This window comes from Giraffa tippelskirchi, chromosome 14 (assembly GCF_054371585.1).
Source record: "Giraffa tippelskirchi isolate mGirTip1 chromosome 14, T2T-mGirTip1v1.2.pri, whole genome shotgun sequence".
NCBI lineage: Eukaryota > Metazoa > Chordata > Mammalia > Artiodactyla > Giraffidae > Giraffa > Giraffa tippelskirchi.
In genome coordinates this window covers 9189870-9209912 of record NC_137288.1, presented here as the reverse complement: position 1 = coordinate 9209912, position 20043 = coordinate 9189870, and the positions used below count along the sequence as shown (strand labels likewise).

The 20043-nt window shown below is 55.1% G+C and overlaps 3 protein-coding genes and 1 long non-coding RNA gene across 4 annotated transcripts in view; 3 read left to right on the top strand and 1 right to left on the bottom strand.

The window, feature by feature from the left end:
- LOC145534148 (uncharacterized) overlaps window positions 1-20043 on the bottom strand; it is a 770273-nt gene that overhangs the window by 159989 nt on the left and 590241 nt on the right. The window contains exons 77-78 of the long non-coding RNA XR_014074274.1: window positions 14051-14162; window positions 6413-6524 (exon numbers count right to left, since the gene is read on the bottom strand). This is a non-coding gene — a long non-coding RNA (uncharacterized LOC145534148). The remainder of the gene's footprint in view (window positions 1-6412; window positions 6525-14050; window positions 14163-20043) is intronic.
- Window positions 2578-6525, top strand: LOC145534106 (uncharacterized). The gene is made up of 3 exons (XM_081561475.1): window positions 2578-2763; window positions 3163-3475; window positions 3728-6525. The coding sequence occupies exons 1-3, from the start codon at window positions 2629-2631 to the stop codon at window positions 4354-4356; spliced, it is 1077 nt and encodes a 358-aa protein (XP_081417601.1). The 5' UTR covers window positions 2578-2628; the 3' UTR covers window positions 4357-6525.
- LOC145534002 (uncharacterized) lies at window positions 9737-14163 on the top strand. The gene is made up of 3 exons (XM_081561365.1): window positions 9737-10401; window positions 10801-11113; window positions 11366-14163. Exons 1-3 carry the CDS (start codon window positions 10165-10167, stop codon window positions 11992-11994), a joined length of 1179 nt encoding a protein of 392 aa, XP_081417491.1. The 5' UTR covers window positions 9737-10164; the 3' UTR covers window positions 11995-14163.
- Window positions 17857-19655, top strand: LOC145534107 (uncharacterized). The gene is made up of 3 exons (XM_081561477.1): window positions 17857-18042; window positions 18442-18754; window positions 19007-19655. The coding sequence occupies exons 1-3, from the start codon at window positions 17908-17910 to the stop codon at window positions 19633-19635; spliced, it is 1077 nt and encodes a 358-aa protein (XP_081417603.1). The 5' UTR covers window positions 17857-17907; the 3' UTR covers window positions 19636-19655.

Here is a 20043-nt window from a genome sequence, read left to right as displayed (position 1 = left end):
TGCTTTGAGTCTTCACACACAAAACTAAAAGCCAGTCCACAAAAAAAAACAACCCAGAGAATACAGTGGACTTTGCAAAATCAAAGATATCTACTGTGGGAAAGACCTCATGACAAAAGCAAAAGACAGGTCATACATCGCGAGACGAATGAGTGGAAACACAAAGCTTATCAAGGATGTGTCTCCAAACAGACAAAGAACACCAACACAACAAGCCTGTGAAAACTAGGGAAAGGTCTGAAGGGACACCAGACTGAGGAAGACACACACAGAGGATCCCGGATGATGTCCAGCACTGAGGGCCTGAAGAAACAACAGTCTAGTTGCACCCCCTCAGGCCTGTGTGACCGTGGATGAGGCCTCTGTTTCCCGGTGGCTCTGAGAGATGGACAGGGAGGAAGGGGAAGAGAAGTCACTTGCATTTCTAATACTCACAGCAAAGTCTTCCAACGAGAAGGGAATTATCACCCCCACTGACAATGCCATTCACTGAAGTGATACCCACCAGTCCATCTAACCCAGAAGGGAAGGATGGACCTGTTCTCACAAAACGGCGAGAGATGGAAGAAGGAAGATCAAGCCCACACCAATCACTGGAAAGAGAAGCTGTGCTCAGGGCTTGAAAGAATTCCTATTGGGAAAATGATGTCACAGCCCCACAAGGCAATCCACAGCTTCGATGCTATTCCTCCCAAAATGCCAATGCATTTTCGCACCGAACAAAGAATTGCAAAAGGGGTACGGAGACAGAAAAGAGCCTAAACTGTCAATACAATCCGACGAAAAAGCCCCGATACGGACATCCAAGGTTGTGTGAAAGGAAATTAGACGACCAAACTAGGATCCTCAGGAGAGTATCGGAGAAGGCAATGGCGACCCACTCCAGTACTCTTGCCTGGAAAATGTCCTGGACGGAGGAGCCTGGTAGGCTGCAGGCCATGGGGTCACGCAGAGTCAGACACGACTGAAGTGACTTAGCCGCAGCAGCAGCAGCAGGACAGTATGCTATTGGGAATACAACAACACACACAGATCCAGATCGATGGAATAAAGTGGAGGGTCCAGAAACAAACCCCAGCATCCATGGTCAACTCATCTCTGACACAGAAGGGGAGAATATCCAAATGGGAACAAGAAAGCCTCTTCAATCAATGTCCATGGGAAAACCAGACAGCTACATCTGAAGAACGCTATTGGTTTTGATCTCATACCACCTCAATATAGGGGGAAAACCTCACCCTAAAGACTGATGTCATGAGATAGCTAGAAAGAAGCGTAGGTCAAAGGCTCCTTAACATCAGAGTCTCCTTGCCATTTGCTGGGCGGAGGTCGAAATGGGTCTCTTCAAGTAAGGCAAAGAGGTACACGAAGTACACCCATGGGTTTCCATCCAATGGAACCTCTTCACAACAGAGAAGCTAAGCATTCACAAATGCAAAAGATAGGAAACAGAACATGAGAGACTCCTTGCAAGTGGTGTATCTGAGAAGGGGTTCATATGGAAAGAGACGAAGAATGCACAGCACTCAGATTCCAAGAAACAACACCACCACCACCCTTGACCCTTCCCCCATGACCAACTCCGACCTAAAGCCTTTCTCTCCCTCTAACCTATCCCTAAAACATAACCCTCATCTAATCATATACATGTGCATCCCTAGCATCCATCCATCCACACACGAGAGAGAAAGAGGAAGACACAGACGGAACTGGGAAAGGAAAAGAGAGGGACACAGCCAGAGAGAGACACGGAACCAAAGAGAGGAAAGGAGTCGACGGTCCAGACTTTTCCTCAATCTGCCTCGAAGGTAGAAGCAATGACAGCGCCCTTCCACCCCAGAAGGGGGAAAAGGACGGAAGGTTTGGAGAGGAAAAGACAAGAACGCAGGGAGCCATTAGAAGCTCAGCCACCCGCAGAAGCCGAGCTGGGACACTTGAACAGAATCTCAATGGAAACAGAGGAGCAGAAAGTTGGCTACTCTTTTCTGTAAGAGAGGGAGACCTTCGAGTCTTCCTTTCGGTCCTCCAACTTGGATGCGGGGTCTCAAAACAGTCAGGAGGGGGAGTGCCTTTTCCTGGGTACCACGGCGCATCCAGGCCTCGTTCTGCCCCATTCTGTGCTGTGTCAGCCCTGGATGGAATCTTTCTTTCTGAAGTCTCAGCGCACAAGCTCCACGTGATATCGGCCCCAGGTGGAAAGGCATGGAGCTGCTCGTAGGCCGACAGACCTAGGAAGCAGATGGGAGAATGACCACCGCTCTGCAGATGGAGAGACTGGGGCAACCCTGAGGGGCATATGCTTGTCCAGGGCCACACCACTTATGAGAAGAAGGAGCCTGGTCTGAGAGCAGTGGGGTCCTCGGAGCTCAGGCCCTGGCTGAACCCAGGCCTCCCCAGGGCTGTGGGCTGGGCTGTGTGGGTGTCACTGTGCCTGCACATGGCCTAAGGGGGGTGGTCGAGCAGTCAGAAACCCAGAGATTCCCTTGGGAAGTTTTGGGGAAGGGACCTCAGCACGAACCCCAGGAGATGATGTCACCTGCCGGCAACAGAACCCAACAGAACCCGCAGCCCGGGTATCCAGGCCTCCAGAGCGGAGAGGAGCCCCCAGCCAGTTCACTGGCTGCCAGGATGTTCGGCTGTTTGCCCCTGCCCAGAGGCCGGGGCCTCAGGAGTGCTCACAGGCAGTGTGCGCGGGCACCCTGTCGACGTTGGCTCAGGACACCCCCGAGAGGCCTCTGGCCCTTTGCCCGGAGAAACAGAAAGGTAACACGGGGAGCCCCAGGACGGACCAGGCCGCCTCTCCCATGCCACCCGGAAACACCGGGTCCTTTGCCTGTGTGTGTGGATGCGGGTTTCTTGGGGTGTGTCTCCCTCAAGGAAGCCCAGGCGGATGTGGGGTCAGAAGCCTGCGGACAAGTTGTGTCCACACCCCAGGGGAGAGCAGGCTGGGCGGGATGGGGAGAGTGCGGGCAGCGGCGGCCGCCCAGGCGGACCTCACACCCTCAGGTGGGTCTCTTTCCTCCCGGGTGGGGATCTGAGCAGACACACGTCTCTGACCCTTCTGGGAAGAGAAGTTCGAGCAGGCAGAAGCAGCGGCTCCACTGCCCAGGCCCAGCTCGGAAAACTCCTAGCATGGCTGGCTGACGGTCACTGTCGTTGCAGAGCTTCCCACGTGATGAGGCCGAGGACGGGGACACCCCATCCACCTCCCGGAGGGAGGGGTCGGAGCACCACCCCCCCGCCCGTGAGGCCCAGTGCAGGCTCCAGGTGAGCGTGCCCACGGAGGCATCAGCCCCACCGGGGGAGAAGCGGAGGCGGGGAAGGCCTGCTGCCGACACACCGCCCAGGATACACCCGGCGGCCCAGTCTGAGGCTGCCACGGAGCTCAGCACACCCGGCTCCGACCCAGAGTCCCGAGAACCCCGGCCTCTGAGGCAGCAGGAGGACCTGGAGCCCAGCACGCCAGAGCACAGAGGTGAGGACGCTGGGGCTGGTGCACGGGAGTGTGTGGGGAGGGGGTGCTGAGCTACACAGGGACGAGTCCCCGAAAGCTGCTGCTGGGCCTGCAGCAAGCGCTGGCCTCACACCCCCCGCCCCCCATCTTGCACACTTCAGTCCCAAAAGACATCCGACGCTGGGTATTCTTTGGGAATCTCTTGGAAGCTTTCTGTCCCGGGAGACGCACATGCCAAGGCTGGCCTGTGGGCAAACTTTGCTTCTCCCCCAGCTCTAGCACTGGCCTCCAACTGGAACCAGGCTCCGCTTCCCAGACCTGTCCCTACAGAGGTGCTGGCTCCAGGTGCAGGACCCAGGGATCCACCGAGGGCAGATGGAGAACCGAGACTTGCCCTCGCAGAGACACCAGGCCAGCTGGGTTCTGGCCAGCACACCGGGCAGATCGGATCTCCATGCCTGCAGGACCCCCAGCCCCAGGCACTGATGTCCCACCCCCTCAGCCAGAACCTCCACCTCCACGTGCACCTCTACCTGCTCGGGCTCTGGCAGGAGAACCCGAGGCAGAGGAGGAGTCACCGCCTCGGCAGGGAGAGCCTGCCCTGGCTCCCGCGCAACACCCAGACGCCCACGATGACTCACCCACCCCTGCAGGGAGAACGAGCCCCCGCTCTGGACAGACACCCAGAGTCCTTGCCGGAAACACCACGTCCAGGGGAGCGGTCGGCTCTGCAGCCTCCATCCCCGTCTGCTCACCGTGGACGCTGGCAACTCGGTCTGCCCCCAGGGGACATGGAGTTCCTTTCCCCTGAACTGCTTTGCATTTGGTTTGTTTCCACCTTTCTGGTGATGTTTTATTTTTTGTATGGTTTCCTGTACTTTTGTTGGTTAAGTTGGGATTAGTAAACTTTTTCATCATTGTTGCAATTTGGGAACACTGTTGTGTAACTCTGGTGATACTGTGTTACCATCACCACTTTGTAGTTTCAGACCCGTTTGATCTTTATGCCCCACCCCCCAACAAAGCCTGGATTCAAGGCAAGCACGCCCTGTTCATCCCTTCCCCCGATCCTGAACACAATTTCATCCTTTCTTTGTGCATTCCTTCCTATATTCTTGGTGTCCCCAATCAATGACTCTCAGTGAAATGACTGAAGGAGTGTTTTTTGGACTCTCCAACTACTGTAAGACTCCATTGGAGAGTTCTCATTTGTATGTCATTTGAACTAGCCTTTGATATCTGAAAGGACGGTGTACGTCCTTTCAAGATACCATGTGCCAAACGAAGCCCTTTTGGCAACTGCCATCATTATCTCCAGGCAGGCATTGCTGTGTCAAGGGTGACATCTCAGCCAGAAGGCAGAGGCTGAGCTCGTCTTGTTGCACCAGCTCCCAAAAGAAGCCAAGAAAGGGAGCTGGAACAACAAACCACCCCAACACCCAGGAAAGCGTTCTTCATGACAGAAGGCTAGAAAATGACCCAACATCCTTGTGGCCCAGAACCCCTCTAGAAAATCACTGTTCCATAAAAAAGAGAAACACATGGGAAGTTCCAAGGAGAGGCAATGCCCATGGCCCGTGTACTTGAGAGACGGCCTGACCGCTCCGGGGAAGACACGCACCGACGGAACCCCTTGGGAAACAGCAGTGATAGTCCTCACCGTCGTAAGGGTTTCCTCTGGGGACAACCTGCCCGGGGCACCACACGAGGGAGCAGACCGGCTTCTCTTCCTCTGCCCCCACACCATTCACTCATGAAGGCAGCTCAGGTGTTCTCATGCCCTGCCTGCCTGCCTGCCTGGCTCATCCGTGAGCTGTGACCACCTACAGGGCAGGACTCCACCTTCTCCTCTCTGTGTACCGTGAATCTGCACACAGTGGGCTTGCAGAACCTTAGGAGACTTGAGCCATTCCCACTCGAGCCAGAACCCTCCCCAGGAAGGAAAACAGCTGTGGAGTCATTTTGGCCCCAGCACTGGTTCGAAAGCCTGGCGCCTCCTACAGCCTCTACGGTGTGAAGAGGGAGGTCCCTTCTGACAGAGCTTTCCGGGTCTCAGATCTAAGCTGTTGTTTCACTGTCAGCTGTGTCTCTTCCGTTGCAGCCAGGTGGGCCACGCTGCTCCAAAGGAGCTCACAAGCTGAGTTTCAAGGGAGGTATAGAGAGGACAGGGATGGCTACAACGTACTGCAAACTGAGTGAGGGTCCCCACAATCCTCAGCAAAGGTCTGTGGTGTGCAAGTGGGGAGTAGAGGGCCCCCAAGTTCCAAAGGAAGGGAGGTAGTCGGGAGCTAAAGCCCTTGGCCGCTGTGGTAGTAGCTGCAGATGGCAGCTCGTCCACAGTGCACTTCGAATGAGGTCATATGAGCGGGACTCTGGAAATGGCTCCGAAATCGGGAGAAAGGGGTCAGGGTATGTGGGAATCCGGCGGGGGTGGGGGGTGGATGAAGGAAGGTGTCCCTCCTCTCTCCAGTGCAATTTGGTTTGGTGAGTCTCAAAGCTACCAGATGGCACTTCCCAAGTCAGGCCCCCGCAGGAATCAGGGTGGGCTGCGTGCCTCGGCCCCTGCCACAGGGACAAGCCACACCAGTGGCCTCCCTGAGCTCCAATGGCCGGATCTGGGGGTTCTGTCTGGGTGCACACCTCCTTGCTGTGGCCAAGTTCCCCCCTTCTCTGAGCACCAGCTTCATCCTCTCGAATGAGGACATCGATTGCTACCTTGGCACGTTACTCTCTTCATCCTGTGAAGACTCATTAGGCTTATCCTACAATTACTAGCTGGCCCGAAGAGATATCTCCTGAATCCAGATTAAGCTGGAGTCTCCCAGGCTCATCTGGCATGTCTTCCCTGAAGTCTGCCAAAACCCACACCCTTGCATTTCCAGGGACTCCCCTTAGCCAGCTGGGCAGAAAACCCAGCATGGTTCAAACAAGCTGACAGACAAGCGGGAGAGGACTCACGGGCAGACGGCTTCCCTCAGGTCTCGGGTGGAGCTCTGGGACCACAGCAGCAACGGGCCATCCCAGGCCCTGGGCTCAGCAGCGCCCTCATTCTCAGGCCGGCGGCTCTGCCCTGAGGGGAGCAGGAAGGTCACCAACTGCCGCAGGCGGGCCTCACGCCCCTCCCACTGCTGGAGCCTGACCTCCCCCGGCCCCACCCCTTCCCCTACCCCAGCAGGACGACAGCTCGTCTTCCCCTGGCTTCCAACGGGAGGCCCGGCCCTGGGCCCCGATTGGGCACTGCCCCAGCCCGGAGCCAATCACAGTGGCCAGGGAGGTGGAACGCACCGATTGGCCAGGGACAGGTCATGTGACCATACTCCCCAGGAAACTCAAATATTACCAAGGTTCCCTAAGAAACCAATGAACAGAATTATCCAGTAAAGGCAAACCGTGCTTTTTAATGAGGCCAATGTCACAGAAAAAAAAAAAATGCTTCACAATGAACTGCTCAAGGAAGCTACTAAATAAACTTTCAGAAAAGTTTAGTAGTTTTTTTTTTTTTTAATAGGGTGACGGAGAGCTATACCTTTCCCGTCTATGTGAATTTAGGTTTAAACTAGATTTCTCTTGGCTATTATATAAGACAAAAAAACCCACATCCCCCCCTTTCACTCCCCGCACCCCCAAAAAGTGTTTTAATCTATAGAATTTTTGTGTCCTCAGTTGTGTCTGATTCGCGGCAACTCACGAACTCTACACAGCCAGGCTCTTCCGTCCATGGAATTCAGGGCAATTTTTTCTGTCCCAGTAAATGCCCACCCTGGGTGATCCAAAGGCAAGGGCTCAGAGGCTCCTGAGAGACTAACTCCTTTCAGCTGAGCACAGAGCTGGCTCCTCACTGGGATGCCTGTGGCCTGGGGCTCCCTGAGGGGAGAGCAGCACTCGCCCCACCGTGTGGTCACTGCTGGAAGTGCAGGCTGCTCCTCACTCCCCCTTGACAGTGTCCCTGAGGGCAGAACAGTGTGAATCGAATCAAGGTGGAAATGCAAACTCCAATGCAACCAAACTCCCCACAAGGTCTCTAAAACCACTCAGGAACAGGGAATTGGAAACTGCAGGGGATGACAAGAATGGAGATGGAGACTTGACACCTTACACCGAGTTCACTTCCAGTTATCCCTAGACAAACTTTCCATGAAAACTTGTCACAAATCTCGAAGAACAATGAGCAGAAACCGGACACGTGCTTTGAGTCTTCACACACAAAACTAAAAGCCAGTCCACAAAAAAAAACAACCCAGAGAATACAGTGGACTTTGCAAAATCAAAGATATCTACTGTGGGAAAGACCTCATGACAAAAGCAAAAGACAGGTCATACATCGCGAGACGAATGAGTGGAAACACAAAGCTTATCAAGGATGTGTCTCCAAACAGACAAAGAACACCAACACAACAAGCCTGTGAAAACTAGGGAAAGGTCTGAAGGGACACCAGACTGAGGAAGACACACACAGAGGATCCCGGATGATGTCCAGCACTGAGGGCCTGAAGAAACAACAGTCTAGTTGCACCCCCTCAGGCCTGTGTGACCGTGGATGAGGCCTCTGTTTCCCGGTGGCTCTGAGAGATGGACAGGGAGGAAGGGGAAGAGAAGTCACTTGCATTTCTAATACTCACAGCAAAGTCTTCCAACGAGAAGGGAATTATCACCCCCACTGACAATGCCATTCACTGAAGTGATACCCACCAGTCCATCTAACCCAGAAGGGAAGGATGGACCTGTTCTCACAAAACGGCGAGAGATGGAAGAAGGAAGATCAAGCCCACACCAATCACTGGAAAGAGAAGCTGTGCTCAGGGCTTGAAAGAATTCCTATTGGGAAAATGATGTCACAGCCCCACAAGGCAATCCACAGCTTCGATGCTATTCCTCCCAAAATGCCAATGCATTTTCGCACCGAACAAAGAATTGCAAAAGGGGTACGGAGACAGAAAAGAGCCTAAACTGTCAATACAATCCGACGAAAAAGCCCCGATACGGACATCCAAGGTTGTGTGAAAGGAAATTAGACGACCAAACTAGGATCCTCAGGAGAGTATCGGAGAAGGCAATGGCGACCCACTCCAGTACTCTTGCCTGGAAAATGTCCTGGACGGAGGAGCCTGGTAGGCTGCAGGCCATGGGGTCACGCAGAGTCAGACACGACTGAAGTGACTTAGCCGCAGCAGCAGCAGCAGGACAGTATGCTATTGGGAATACAACAACACACACAGATCCAGATCGATGGAATAAAGTGGAGGGTCCAGAAACAAACGCCAGCATCCATGGTCAACTCATCTCTGACACAGAAGGGGAGAATATCCGAATGGGAACAAGAAAGCCTCTTCAATCAATGTCCATGGGAAAACCAGACAGCTACATCTGAAGAACGCTATTGGTTTTGATCTCATACCACCTCAATATAGGGGGAAAACCTCACCCTAAAGACTGATGTCATGAGATAGCTAGAAAGAAGCGTAGGTCAAAGGCTCCTTAACATCAGAGTCTCCTTGCCATTTGCTGGGCGGAGGTCGAAATGGGTCTCTTCAAGTAAGGCAAAGAGGTACACGAAGTACACCCATGGGTTTCCATCCAATGGAACCTCTTCACAACAGAGAAGCTAAGCATTCACAAATGCAAAAGATAGGAAACAGAACATGAGAGACTCCTTGCAAGTGGTGTATCTGAGAAGGGGTTCATATGGAAAGAGACGAAGAATGCACAGCACTCAGATTCCAAGAAACAACACCACCACCACCCTTGACCCTTCCCCCATGACCAACTCCGACCTAAAGCCTTTCTCTCCCTCTAACCTATCCCTAAAACATAACCCTCATCTAATCATATACATGTGCATCCCTAGCATCCATCCATCCACACACGAGAGAGAAAGAGGAAGACACAGACGGAACTGAGAAAGGAAAAGAGAGGGACACAGCCAGAGAGAGACACGGAACCAAAGAGAGGAAAGGAGTCGACGGTCCAGACTTTTCCTCAATCTGCCTCGAAGGTAGAAGCAATGACAGCGCCCTTCCACCCCAGAAGGGGGAAAAGGACGGAAGGTTTGGAGAGGAAAAGACAAGAACGCAGGGAGCCATTAGAAGCTCAGCCACCCGCAGAAGCCGAGCTGGGACACTTGAACAGAATCTCAATGGAAACAGAGGAGCAGAAAGTTGGCTACTCTTTTCTGTAAGAGAGGGAGACCTTCGAGTCTTCCTTTCGGTCCTCCAACTTGGATGCGGGGTCTCAAAACAGTCAGGAGGGGGAGTGCCTTTTCCTGGGTACCACGGCGCATCCAGGCCTCGTTCTGCCCCATTCTGTGCTGTGTCAGCCCTGGATGGAATCTTTCTTTCTGAAGTCTCAGCGCACAAGCTCCACGTGATATCGGCCCCAGGTGGAAAGGCATGGAGCTGCTCGTAGGCCGACAGACCTAGGAAGCAGATGGGAGAATGACCACCGCTCTGCAGATGGAGAGACTGGGGCAACCCTGAGGGGCATATGCTTGTCCAGGGCCACACCACTTATGAGAAGAAGGAGCCTGGTCTGAGAGCAGTGGGGTCCTCGGAGCTCAGGCCCTGGCTGAACCCAGGCCTCCCCAGGGCTGTGGGCTGGGCTGTGTGGGTGTCACTGTGCCTGCACATGGCCTAAGGGGGGTGGTCGAGCAGTCAGAAACCCAGAGATTCCCTTGGGAAGTTTTGGGGAAGGGACCTCAGCACGAACCCCAGGAGATGATGTCACCTGCCGGCAACAGAACCCAACAGAACCCGCAGCCCGGGTATCCAGGCCTCCAGAGCGGAGAGGAGCCCCCAGCCAGTTCACTGGCTGCCAGGATGTTCGGCTGTTTGCCCCTGCCCAGAGGCCGGGGCCTCAGGAGTGCTCACAGGCAGTGTGCGCGGGCACCCTGTCGACGTTGGCTCAGGACACCCCCGAGAGGCCTCTGGCCCTTTGCCCGGAGAAACAGAAAGGTAACACGGGGAGCCCCAGGACGGACCAGGCCGCCTCTCCCATGCCACCCGGAAACACCGGGTCCTTTGCCTGTGTGTGTGGATGCGGGTTTCTTGGGGTGTGTCTCCCTCAAGGAAGCCCAGGCGGATGTGGGGTCAGAAGCCTGCGGACAAGTTGTGTCCACACCCCAGGGGAGAGCAGGCTGGGCGGGATGGGGAGAGTGCGGGCAGCGGCGGCCGCCCAGGCGGACCTCACACCCTCAGGTGGGTCTCTTTCCTCCCGGGTGGGGATCTGAGCAGACACACGTCTCTGACCCTTCTGGGAAGAGAAGTTCGAGCAGGCAGAAGCAGCGGCTCCACTGCCCAGGCCCAGCTCGGAAAACTCCTAGCATGGCTGGCTGACGGTCACTGTCGTTGCAGAGCTTCCCACGTGATGAGGCCGAGGACGGGGACACCCCATCCACCTCCCGGAGGGAGGGGTCGGAGCACCACCCCCCCGCCCGTGAGGCCCAGTGCAGGCTCCAGGTGAGCGTGCCCACGGAGGCATCAGCCCCACCGGGGGAGAAGCGGAGGCGGGGAAGGCCTGCTGCCGAGACACCGCCCAGGATACACCCGGCGGCCCAGTCTGAGGCTGCCACGGAGCTCAGCACACCCGGCTCCGACCCAGAGTCCCGAGAACCCCGGCCTCTGAGGCAGCAGGAGGACCTGGAGCCCAGCACGCCAGAGCACAGAGGTGAGGACGCTGGGGCTGGTGCACGGGAGTGTGTGGGGAGGGGGTGCTGAGCTACACAGGGACGAGTCCCCGAAAGCTGCTGCTGGGCCTGCAGCAAGCGCTGGCCTCACACCCCCCGCCCCCCATCTTGCACACTTCAGTCCCAAAAGACATCCGACGCTGGGTATTCTTTGGGAATCTCTTGGAAGCTTTCTGTCCCGGGAGACGCACATGCCAAGGCTGGCCTGTGGGCAAACTTTGCTTCTCCCCCAGCTCTAGCACTGGCCTCCAACTGGAACCAGGCTCCGCTTCCCAGACCTGTCCCTACAGAGGTGCTGGCTCCAGGTGCAGGACCCAGGGATCCACCGAGGGCAGATGGAGAACCGAGACTTGCCCTCGCAGAGACACCAGGCCAGCTGGGTTCTGGCCAGCACACCGGGCAGATCGGATCTCCATGCCTGCAGGACCCCCAGCCCCAGGCACTGATGTCCCACCCCCTCAGCCAGAACCTCCACCTCCACGTGCACCTCTACCTGCTCGGGCTCTGGCAGGAGAACCCGAGGCAGAGGAGGAGTCACCGCCTCGGCAGGGAGAGCCTGCCCTGGCTCCCGCGCAACACCCAGACGCCCACGATGACTCACCCACCCCTGCAGGGAGAACGAGCCCCCGCTCTGGACAGACACCCAGAGTCCTTGCCGGAAACACCACGTCCAGGGGAGCGGTCGGCTCTGCAGCCTCCATCCCCGTCTGCTCACCGTGGACGCTGGCAACTCGGTCTGCCCCCAGGGGACATGGAGTTCCTTTCCCCTGAACTGCTTTGCATTTGGTTTGTTTCCACCTTTCTGGTGATGTTTTATTTTTTGTATGGTTTCCTGTACTTTTGTTGGTTAAGTTGGGATTAGTAAACTTTTTCATCATTGTTGCAATTTGGGAACACTGTTGTGTAACTCTGGTGATACTGTGTTACCATCACCACTTTGTAGTTTCAGACCCGTTTGATCTTTATGCCCCACCCCCCAACAAAGCCTGGATTCAAGGCAAGCACGCCCTGTTCATCCCTTCCCCCGATCCTGAACACAATTTCATCCTTTCTTTGTGCATTCCTTCCTATATTCTTGGTGTCCCCAATCAATGACTCTCAGTGAAATGACTGAAGGAGTGTTTTTTGGACTCTCCAACTACTGTAAGACTCCATTGGAGAGTTCTCATTTGTATGTCATTTGAACTAGCCTTTGATATCTGAAAGGACGGTGTACGTCCTTTCAAGATACCATGTGCCAAACGAAGCCCTTTTGGCAACTGCCATCATTATCTCCAGGCAGGCATTGCTGTGTCAAGGGTGACATCTCAGCCAGAAGGCAGAGGCTGAGCTCGTCTTGTTGCACCAGCTCCCAAAAGAAGCCAAGAAAGGGAGCTGGAACAACAAACCACCCCAACACCCAGGAAAGCGTTCTTCATGACAGAAGGCTAGAAAATGACCCAACATCCTTGTGGCCCAGAACCCCTCTAGAAAATCACTGTTCCATAAAAAAGAGAAACACATGGGAAGTTCCAAGGAGAGGCAATGCCCATGGCCCGTGTACTTGAGAGACGGCCTGACCGCTCCGGGGAAGACACGCACCGACGGAACCCCTTGGGAAACAGCAGTGATAGTCCTCACCGTCGTAAGGGTTTCCTCTGGGGACAACCTGCCCGGGGCACCACACGAGGGAGCAGACCGGCTTCTCTTCCTCTGCCCCCACACCATTCACTCATGAAGGCAGCTCAGGTGTTCTCATGCCCTGCCTGCCTGCCTGCCTGGCTCATCCGTGAGCTGTGACCACCTACAGGGCAGGACTCCACCTTCTCCTCTCTGTGTACCGTGAATCTGCACACAGTGGGCTTGCAGAACCTTAGGAGACTTGAGCCATTCCCACTCGAGCCAGAACCCTCCCCAGGAAGGAAAACAGCTGTGGAGTCATTTTGGCCCCAGCACTGGTTCGAAAGCCTGGCGCCTCCTACAGCCTCTACGGTGTGAAGAGGGAGGTCCCTTCTGACAGAGCTTTCCGGGTCTCAGATCTAAGCTGTTGTTTCACTGTCAGCTGTGTCTCTTCCGTTGCAGCCAGGTGGGCCACGCTGCTCCAAAGGAGCTCACAAGCTGAGTTTCAAGGGAGGTATAGAGAGGACAGGGATGGCTACAACGTACTGCAAACTGAGTGAGGGTCCCCACAATCCTCAGCAAAGGTCTGTGGTGTGCAAGTGGGGAGTAGAGGGCCCCCAAGTTCCAAAGGAAGGGAGGTAGTCGGGAGCTAAAGCCCTTGGCCGCTGTGGTAGTAGCTGCAGATGGCAGCTCGTCCACAGTGCACTTCGAATGAGGTCATATGAGCGGGACTCTGGAAATGGCTCCGAAATCGGGAGAAAGGGGTCAGGGTATGTGGGAATCCGGCGGGGGTGGGGGGTGGATGAAGGAAGGTGTCCCTCCTCTCTCCAGTGCAATTTGGTTTGGTGAGTCTCAAAGCTACCAGATGGCACTTCCCAAGTCAGGCCCCCGCAGGAATCAGGGTGGGCTGCGTGCCTCGGCCCCTGCCACAGGGACAAGCCACACCAGTGGCCTCCCTGAGCTCCAATGGCCGGATCTGGGGGTTCTGTCTGGGTGCACACCTCCTTGCTGTGGCCAAGTTCCCCCCTTCTCTGAGCACCAGCTTCATCCTCTCGAATGAGGACATCGATTGCTACCTTGGCACGTTACTCTCTTCATCCTGTGAAGACTCATTAGGCTTATCCTACAATTACTAGCTGGCCCGAAGAGATATCTCCTGAATCCAGATTAAGCTGGAGTCTCCCAGGCTCATCTGGCATGTCTTCCCTGAAGTCTGCCAAAACCCACACCCTTGCATTTCCAGGGACTCCCCTTAGCCAGCTGGGCAGAAAACCCAGCATGCTTCAAACAAGCTGACAGACAAGCGGGAGAGGACTCACGGGCAGACGGCTTCCCTCAGGTCTCGGGTGGAGCTCTGGGACCACAGCAGCAACGGGCCATCCCAGGCCCTGGGCTCAGCAGCGCCCTCATTCTCAGGCCGGCGGCTCTGCCCTGAGGGGAGCAGGAAGGTCACCAACTGCCGCAGGCGGGCCTCACGCCCCTCCCACTGCTGGAGCCTGACCTCCCCCGGCCCCACCCCTTCCCCTACCCCAGCAGGACGACAGCTCGTCTTCCCCTGGCTTCCAACGGGAGGCCCGGCCCTGGGCCCCGATTGGGCACTGCCCCAGCCCGGAGCCAATCACAGTGGCCAGGGAGGTGGAACGCACCGATTGGCCAGGGCCAGGTCATGTGACCATACTCCCCAGGAAACTCAAATATTACCAAGGTTCCCTAAGAAACCAATGAACAGAATTATCCAGTAAAGGCAAACCGTGCTTTTTAATGAGGCCAATGTCACAGAAAAAAAAAAAAAATGCTTCACAATGAACTGCTCAAGGAAGCTACTAAATAAACTTTCAGAAAAGTTTAGTAGTTTTTTTTTTTTTTTAATAGGGTGACGGAGAGCTATACCTTTCCCGTCTATGTGAATTTAGGTTTAAACTAGATTTCTCTTGGCTATTATATAAGACAAAAAAACCCACATCCCCCCCTTTCACTCCCCCCACCCCCAAAAAGTGTTTTAATCTATAGAATTTTTGTGTCCTCAGTTGTGTCTGATTCGCGGCAACTCACGAACTCTACACAGCCAGGCTCTTCCGTCCATGGAATTCAGGGCAATTTTTTCTGTCCCAGTAAATGCCCACCCTGGGTGATCCAAAGGCAAGGGCTCAGAGGCTCCTGAGAGACTAACTCCTTTCAGCTGAGCACAGAGCTGGCTCCTCACTGGGATGCCTGTGGCCTGGGGCTCCCTGAGGGGAGAGCAGCACTCGCCCCACCGTGTGGTCACTGCTGGAAGTGCAGGCTGCTCCTCACTCCCCCTTGACAGTGTCCCTGAGGGCAGAACAGTGTGAATCGAATCAAGGTGGAAATGCAAACTCCAATGCAACCAAACTCCCCACAAGGTCTCTAAAACCACTCAGGAACAGGGAATTGGAAACTGCAGGGGATGACAAGAATGGAGATGGAGACTTGACACCTTACACCGAGTTCACTTCCAGTTATCCCTAGACAAACTTTCCATGAAAACTTGTCACAAATCTCGAAGAACAATGAGCAGAAACCGGACACGTGCTTTGAGTCTTCACACACAAAACTAAAAGCCAGTCCACAAAAAAAAACAACCCAGAGAATACAGTGGACTTTGCAAAATCAAAGATATCTACTGTGGGAAAGACCTCATGACAAAAGCAAAAGACAGGTCATACATCGCGAGACGAATGAGTGGAAACACAAAGCTTATCAAGGATGTGTCTCCAAACAGACAAAGAACACCAACACAACAAGCCTGTGAAAACTAGGGAAAGGTCTGAAGGGACACCAGACTGAGGAAGACACACACAGAGGATCCCGGATGATGTCCAGCACTGAGGGCCTGAAGAAACAACAGTCTAGTTGCACCCCCTCAGGCCTGTGTGACCGTGGATGAGGCCTCTGTTTCCCGGTGGCTCTGAGAGATGGACAGGGAGGAAGGGGAAGAGAAGTCACTTGCATTTCTAATACTCACAGCAAAGTCTTCCAACGAGAAGGGAATTATCACCCCCACTGACAATGCCATTCACTGAAGTGATACCCACCAGTCCATCTAACCCAGAAGGGAAGGATGGACCTGTTCTCACAAAACGGCGAGAGATGGAAGAAGGAAGATCAAGCCCACACCAATCACTGGAAAGAGAAGCTGTGCTCAGGGCTTGAAAGAATTCCTATTGGGAAAATGATGTCACAGCCCCACAAGGCAATCCACAGCTTCGATGCTATTCCTCCCAAAATGCCAATGCATTTTCGCACCGAACAAAGAATTGCAAAAGGGGTACGGAGACAGAAAAGAGCCTAAACTGTCAATACAATCCGACGAAAAAGCCCCGATACGGACATCCAAGGTTGTGTGAAAGGAAATTAGACGACCAAACTAGGATCCTCAGGAGAGTATCGGAGAAGGCAATGGCGACCCACTCCAGTACTCTTGCCTGGAAAATGTCCTGGACGGAGGAGCCTGGTAGGCTGCAGGCCATGGGGTCACGCAGAGTCAGACACGACTGAAGTGACTTAGCCGCAGCAGCAGCAGCAGGACAGTATGCTATTGGGAATACAACAACACACACAGATCCAGATCGATGGAATAAAGTGGAGGGTCCAGAAACAAACCCCAGCATCCATGGTCAACTCATCTCTGACACAGAAGGGGAGAATATCCAAATGGGAACAAGAAAGCCTCTTCAATCAATGTCCATGGGAAAACCAGACAGCTACATCTGAAGAACGCTATTGGTTTTGATCTCATACCACCTCAATATAGGGGGAAAACCTCACCCTAAAGACTGATGTCATGAGATAGCTAGAAAGAAGCGTAGGTCAAAGGCTCCTTAACATCAGAGTCTCCTTGCCATTTGCTGGGCGGAGGTCGAAATGGGTCTCTTCAAGTAAGGCAAAGAGGTACACGAAGTACACCCATGGGTTTCCATCCAATGGAACCTCTTCACAACAGAGAAGCTAAGCATTCACAAATGCAAAAGATAGGAAACAGAACATGAGAGACTCCTTGCAAGTGGTGTATCTGAGAAGGGGTTCATATGGAAAGAGACGAAGAATGCACAGCACTCAGATTCCAAGAAACAACACCACCACCACCCTTGACCCTTCCCCCATGACCAACTCCGACCTAAAGCCTTTCTCTCCCTCTAACCTATCCCTAAAACATAACCCTCATCTAATCATATACATGTGCATCCCTAGCATCCATCCATCCACACACGAGAGAGAAAGAGGAAGACACACACGGAACTGAGAAAGGAAAAGAGAGGGACACAGCCAGAGAGAGACACGGAACCAAAGAGAGGAAAGGAGTCGACGGTCCAGACTTTTCCTCAATCTGCCTCGAAGGTAGAAGCAATGACAGCGCCCTTCCACCCCAGAAGGGGGAAAAGGACGGAAGGTTTGGAGAGGAAAAGACAAGAACGCAGGGAGCCATTAGAAGCTCAGCCACCCGCAGAAGCCGAGCTGGGACACTTGAACAGAATCTCAATGGAAACAGAGGAGCAGAAAGTTGGCTACTCTTTTCTGTAAGAGAGGGAGACCTTCGAGTCTTCCTTTCGGTCCTCCAACTTGGATGCGGGGTCTCAAAACAGTCAGGAGGGGGAGTGCCTTTTCCTGGGTACCACGGCGCATCCAGGCCTCGTTCTGCCCCATTCTGTGCTGTGTCAGCCCTGGATGGAATCTTTCTTTCTGAAGTCTCAGCGCACAAGCTCCACGTGATATCGGCCCCAGGTGGAAAGGCATGGAGCTGCTCGTAGGCCGACAGACCTAGGAAGCAGATGGGAGAATGACCACCGCTCTGCAGATGGAGAGACTGGGGCAACCCTGAGGGGCATATGCTTGTCCAGGGCCACACCACTTATGAGAAGAAGGAGCCTGGTCTGAGAGCAGTGGGGTCCTCGGAGCTCAGGCCCTGGCTGAACCCAGGCCTCCCCAGGGCTGTGGGCTGGGCTGTGTGGGTGTCACTGTGCCTGCACATGGCCTAAGGGGGGTGGTCGAGCAGTCAGAAACCCAGAGATTCCCTTGGGAAGTTTTGGGGAAGGGACCTCAGCACGAACCCCAGGAGATGATGTCACCTGCCGGCAACAGAACCCAACAGAACCCGCAGCCCGGGTATCCAGGCCTCCAGAGCGGAGAGGAGCCCCCAGCCAGTTCACTGGCTGCCAGGATGTTCGGCTGTTTGCCCCTGCCCAGAGGCCGGGGCCTCAGGAGTGCTCACAGGCAGTGTGCGCGGGCACCCTGTCGACGTTGGCTCAGGACACCCCCGAGAGGCCTCTGGCCCTTTGCCCGGAGAAACAGAAAGGTAACACGGGGAGCCCCAGGACGGACCAGGCCGCCTCTCCCATGCCACCCGGAAACACCGGGTCCTTTGCCTGTGTGTGTGGATGCGGGTTTCTTGGGGTGTGTCTCCCTCAAGGAAGCCCAGGCGGATGTGGGGTCAGAAGCCTGCGGACAAGTTGTGTCCACACCCCAGGGGAGAGCAGGCTGGGCGGGATGGGGAGAGTGCGGGCAGCGGCGGCCGCCCAGGCGGACCTCACACCCTCAGGTGGGTCTCTTTCCTCCCGGGTGGGGATCTGAGCAGACACACGTCTCTGACCCTTCTGGGAAGAGAAGTTCGAGCAGGCAGAAGCAGCGGCTCCACTGCCCAGGCCCAGCTCGGAAAACTCCTAGCATGGCTGGCTGACGGTCACTGTCGTTGCAGAGCTTCCCACGTGATGAGGCCGAGGACGGGGACACCCCATCCACCTCCCGGAGGGAGGGGTCGGAGCACCACCCCCCCGCCCGTGAGGCCCAGTGCAGGCTCCAGGTGAGCGTGCCCACGGAGGCATCAGCCCCACCGGGGGAGAAGCGGAGGCGGGGAAGGCCTGCTGCCGACACACCGCCCAGGATACACCCGGCGGCCCAGTCTGAGGCTGCCACGGAGCTCAGCACACCCGGCTCCGACCCAGAGTCCCGAGAACCCCGGCCTCTGAGGCAGCAGGAGGACCTGGAGCCCAGCACGCCAGAGCACAGAGGTGAGGACGCTGGGGCTGGTGCACGGGAGTGTGTGGGGAGGGGGTGCTGAGCTACACAGGGACGAGTCCCCGAAAGCTGCTGCTGGGCCTGCAGCAAGCGCTGGCCTCACACCCCCCGCCCCCCATCTTGCACACTTCAGTCCCAAAAGACATCCGACGCTGGGTATTCTTTGGGAATCTCTTGGAAGCTTTCTGTCCCGGGAGACGCACATGCCAAGGCTGGCCTGTGGGCAAACTTTGCTTCTCCCCCAGCTCTAGCACTGGCCTCCAACTGGAACCAGGCTCCGCTTCCCAGACCTGTCCCTACAGAGGTGCTGGCTCCAGGTGCAGGACCCAGGGATCCACCGAGGGCAGATGGAGAACCGAGACTTGCCCTCGCAGAGACACCAGGCCAGCTGGGTTCTGGCCAGCACACCGGGCAGATCGGATCTCCATGCCTGCAGGACCCCCAGCCCCAGGCACTGATGTCCCACCCCCTCAGCCAGAACCTCCACCTCCACGTGCACCTCTACCTGCTCGGGCTCTGGCAGGAGAACCCGAGGCAGAGGAGGAGTCACCGCCTCGGCAGGGAGAGCCTGCCCTGGCTCCCGCGCAACACCCAGACGCCCACGATGACTCACCCACCCCTGCAGGGAGAACGAGCCCCCGCTCTGGACAGACACCCAGAGTCCTTGCCGGAAACACCACGTCCAGGGGAGCGGTCGGCTCTGCAGCCTCCATCCCCGTCTGCTCACCGTGGACGCTGGCAACTCGGTCTGCCCCCAGGGGACATGGAGTTCCTTTCCCCTGAACTGCTTTGCATTTGGTTTGTTTCCACCTTTCTGGTGATGTTTTATTTTTTGTATGGTTTCCTGTACTTTTGTTGGTTAAGTTGGGATTAGTAAACTTTTTCATCATTGTTGCAATTTGGGAACACTGTTGTGTAACTCTGGTGATACTGTGTTACCATCACCACTTTGTAGTTTCAGACCCGTTTGATCTTTATGCCCCACCCCCCAACAAAGCCTGGATTCAAGGCAAGCACGCCCTGTTCATCCCTTCCCCCGATCCTGAACACAATTTCATCCTTTCTTTGTGCATTCCTTCCTATATTCTTGGTGTCCCCAATCAATGACTCTCAGTGAAATGACTGAAGGAGTGTTTTTTGGACTCTCCAACTACTGTAAGACTCCATTGGAGAGTTCTCATTTGTATGTCATTTGAACTAGCCTTTGATATCTGAAAGGACGGTGTACGTCCTTTCAAGATACCATGTGCCAAACGAAGCCCTTTTGGCAACTGCCATCATT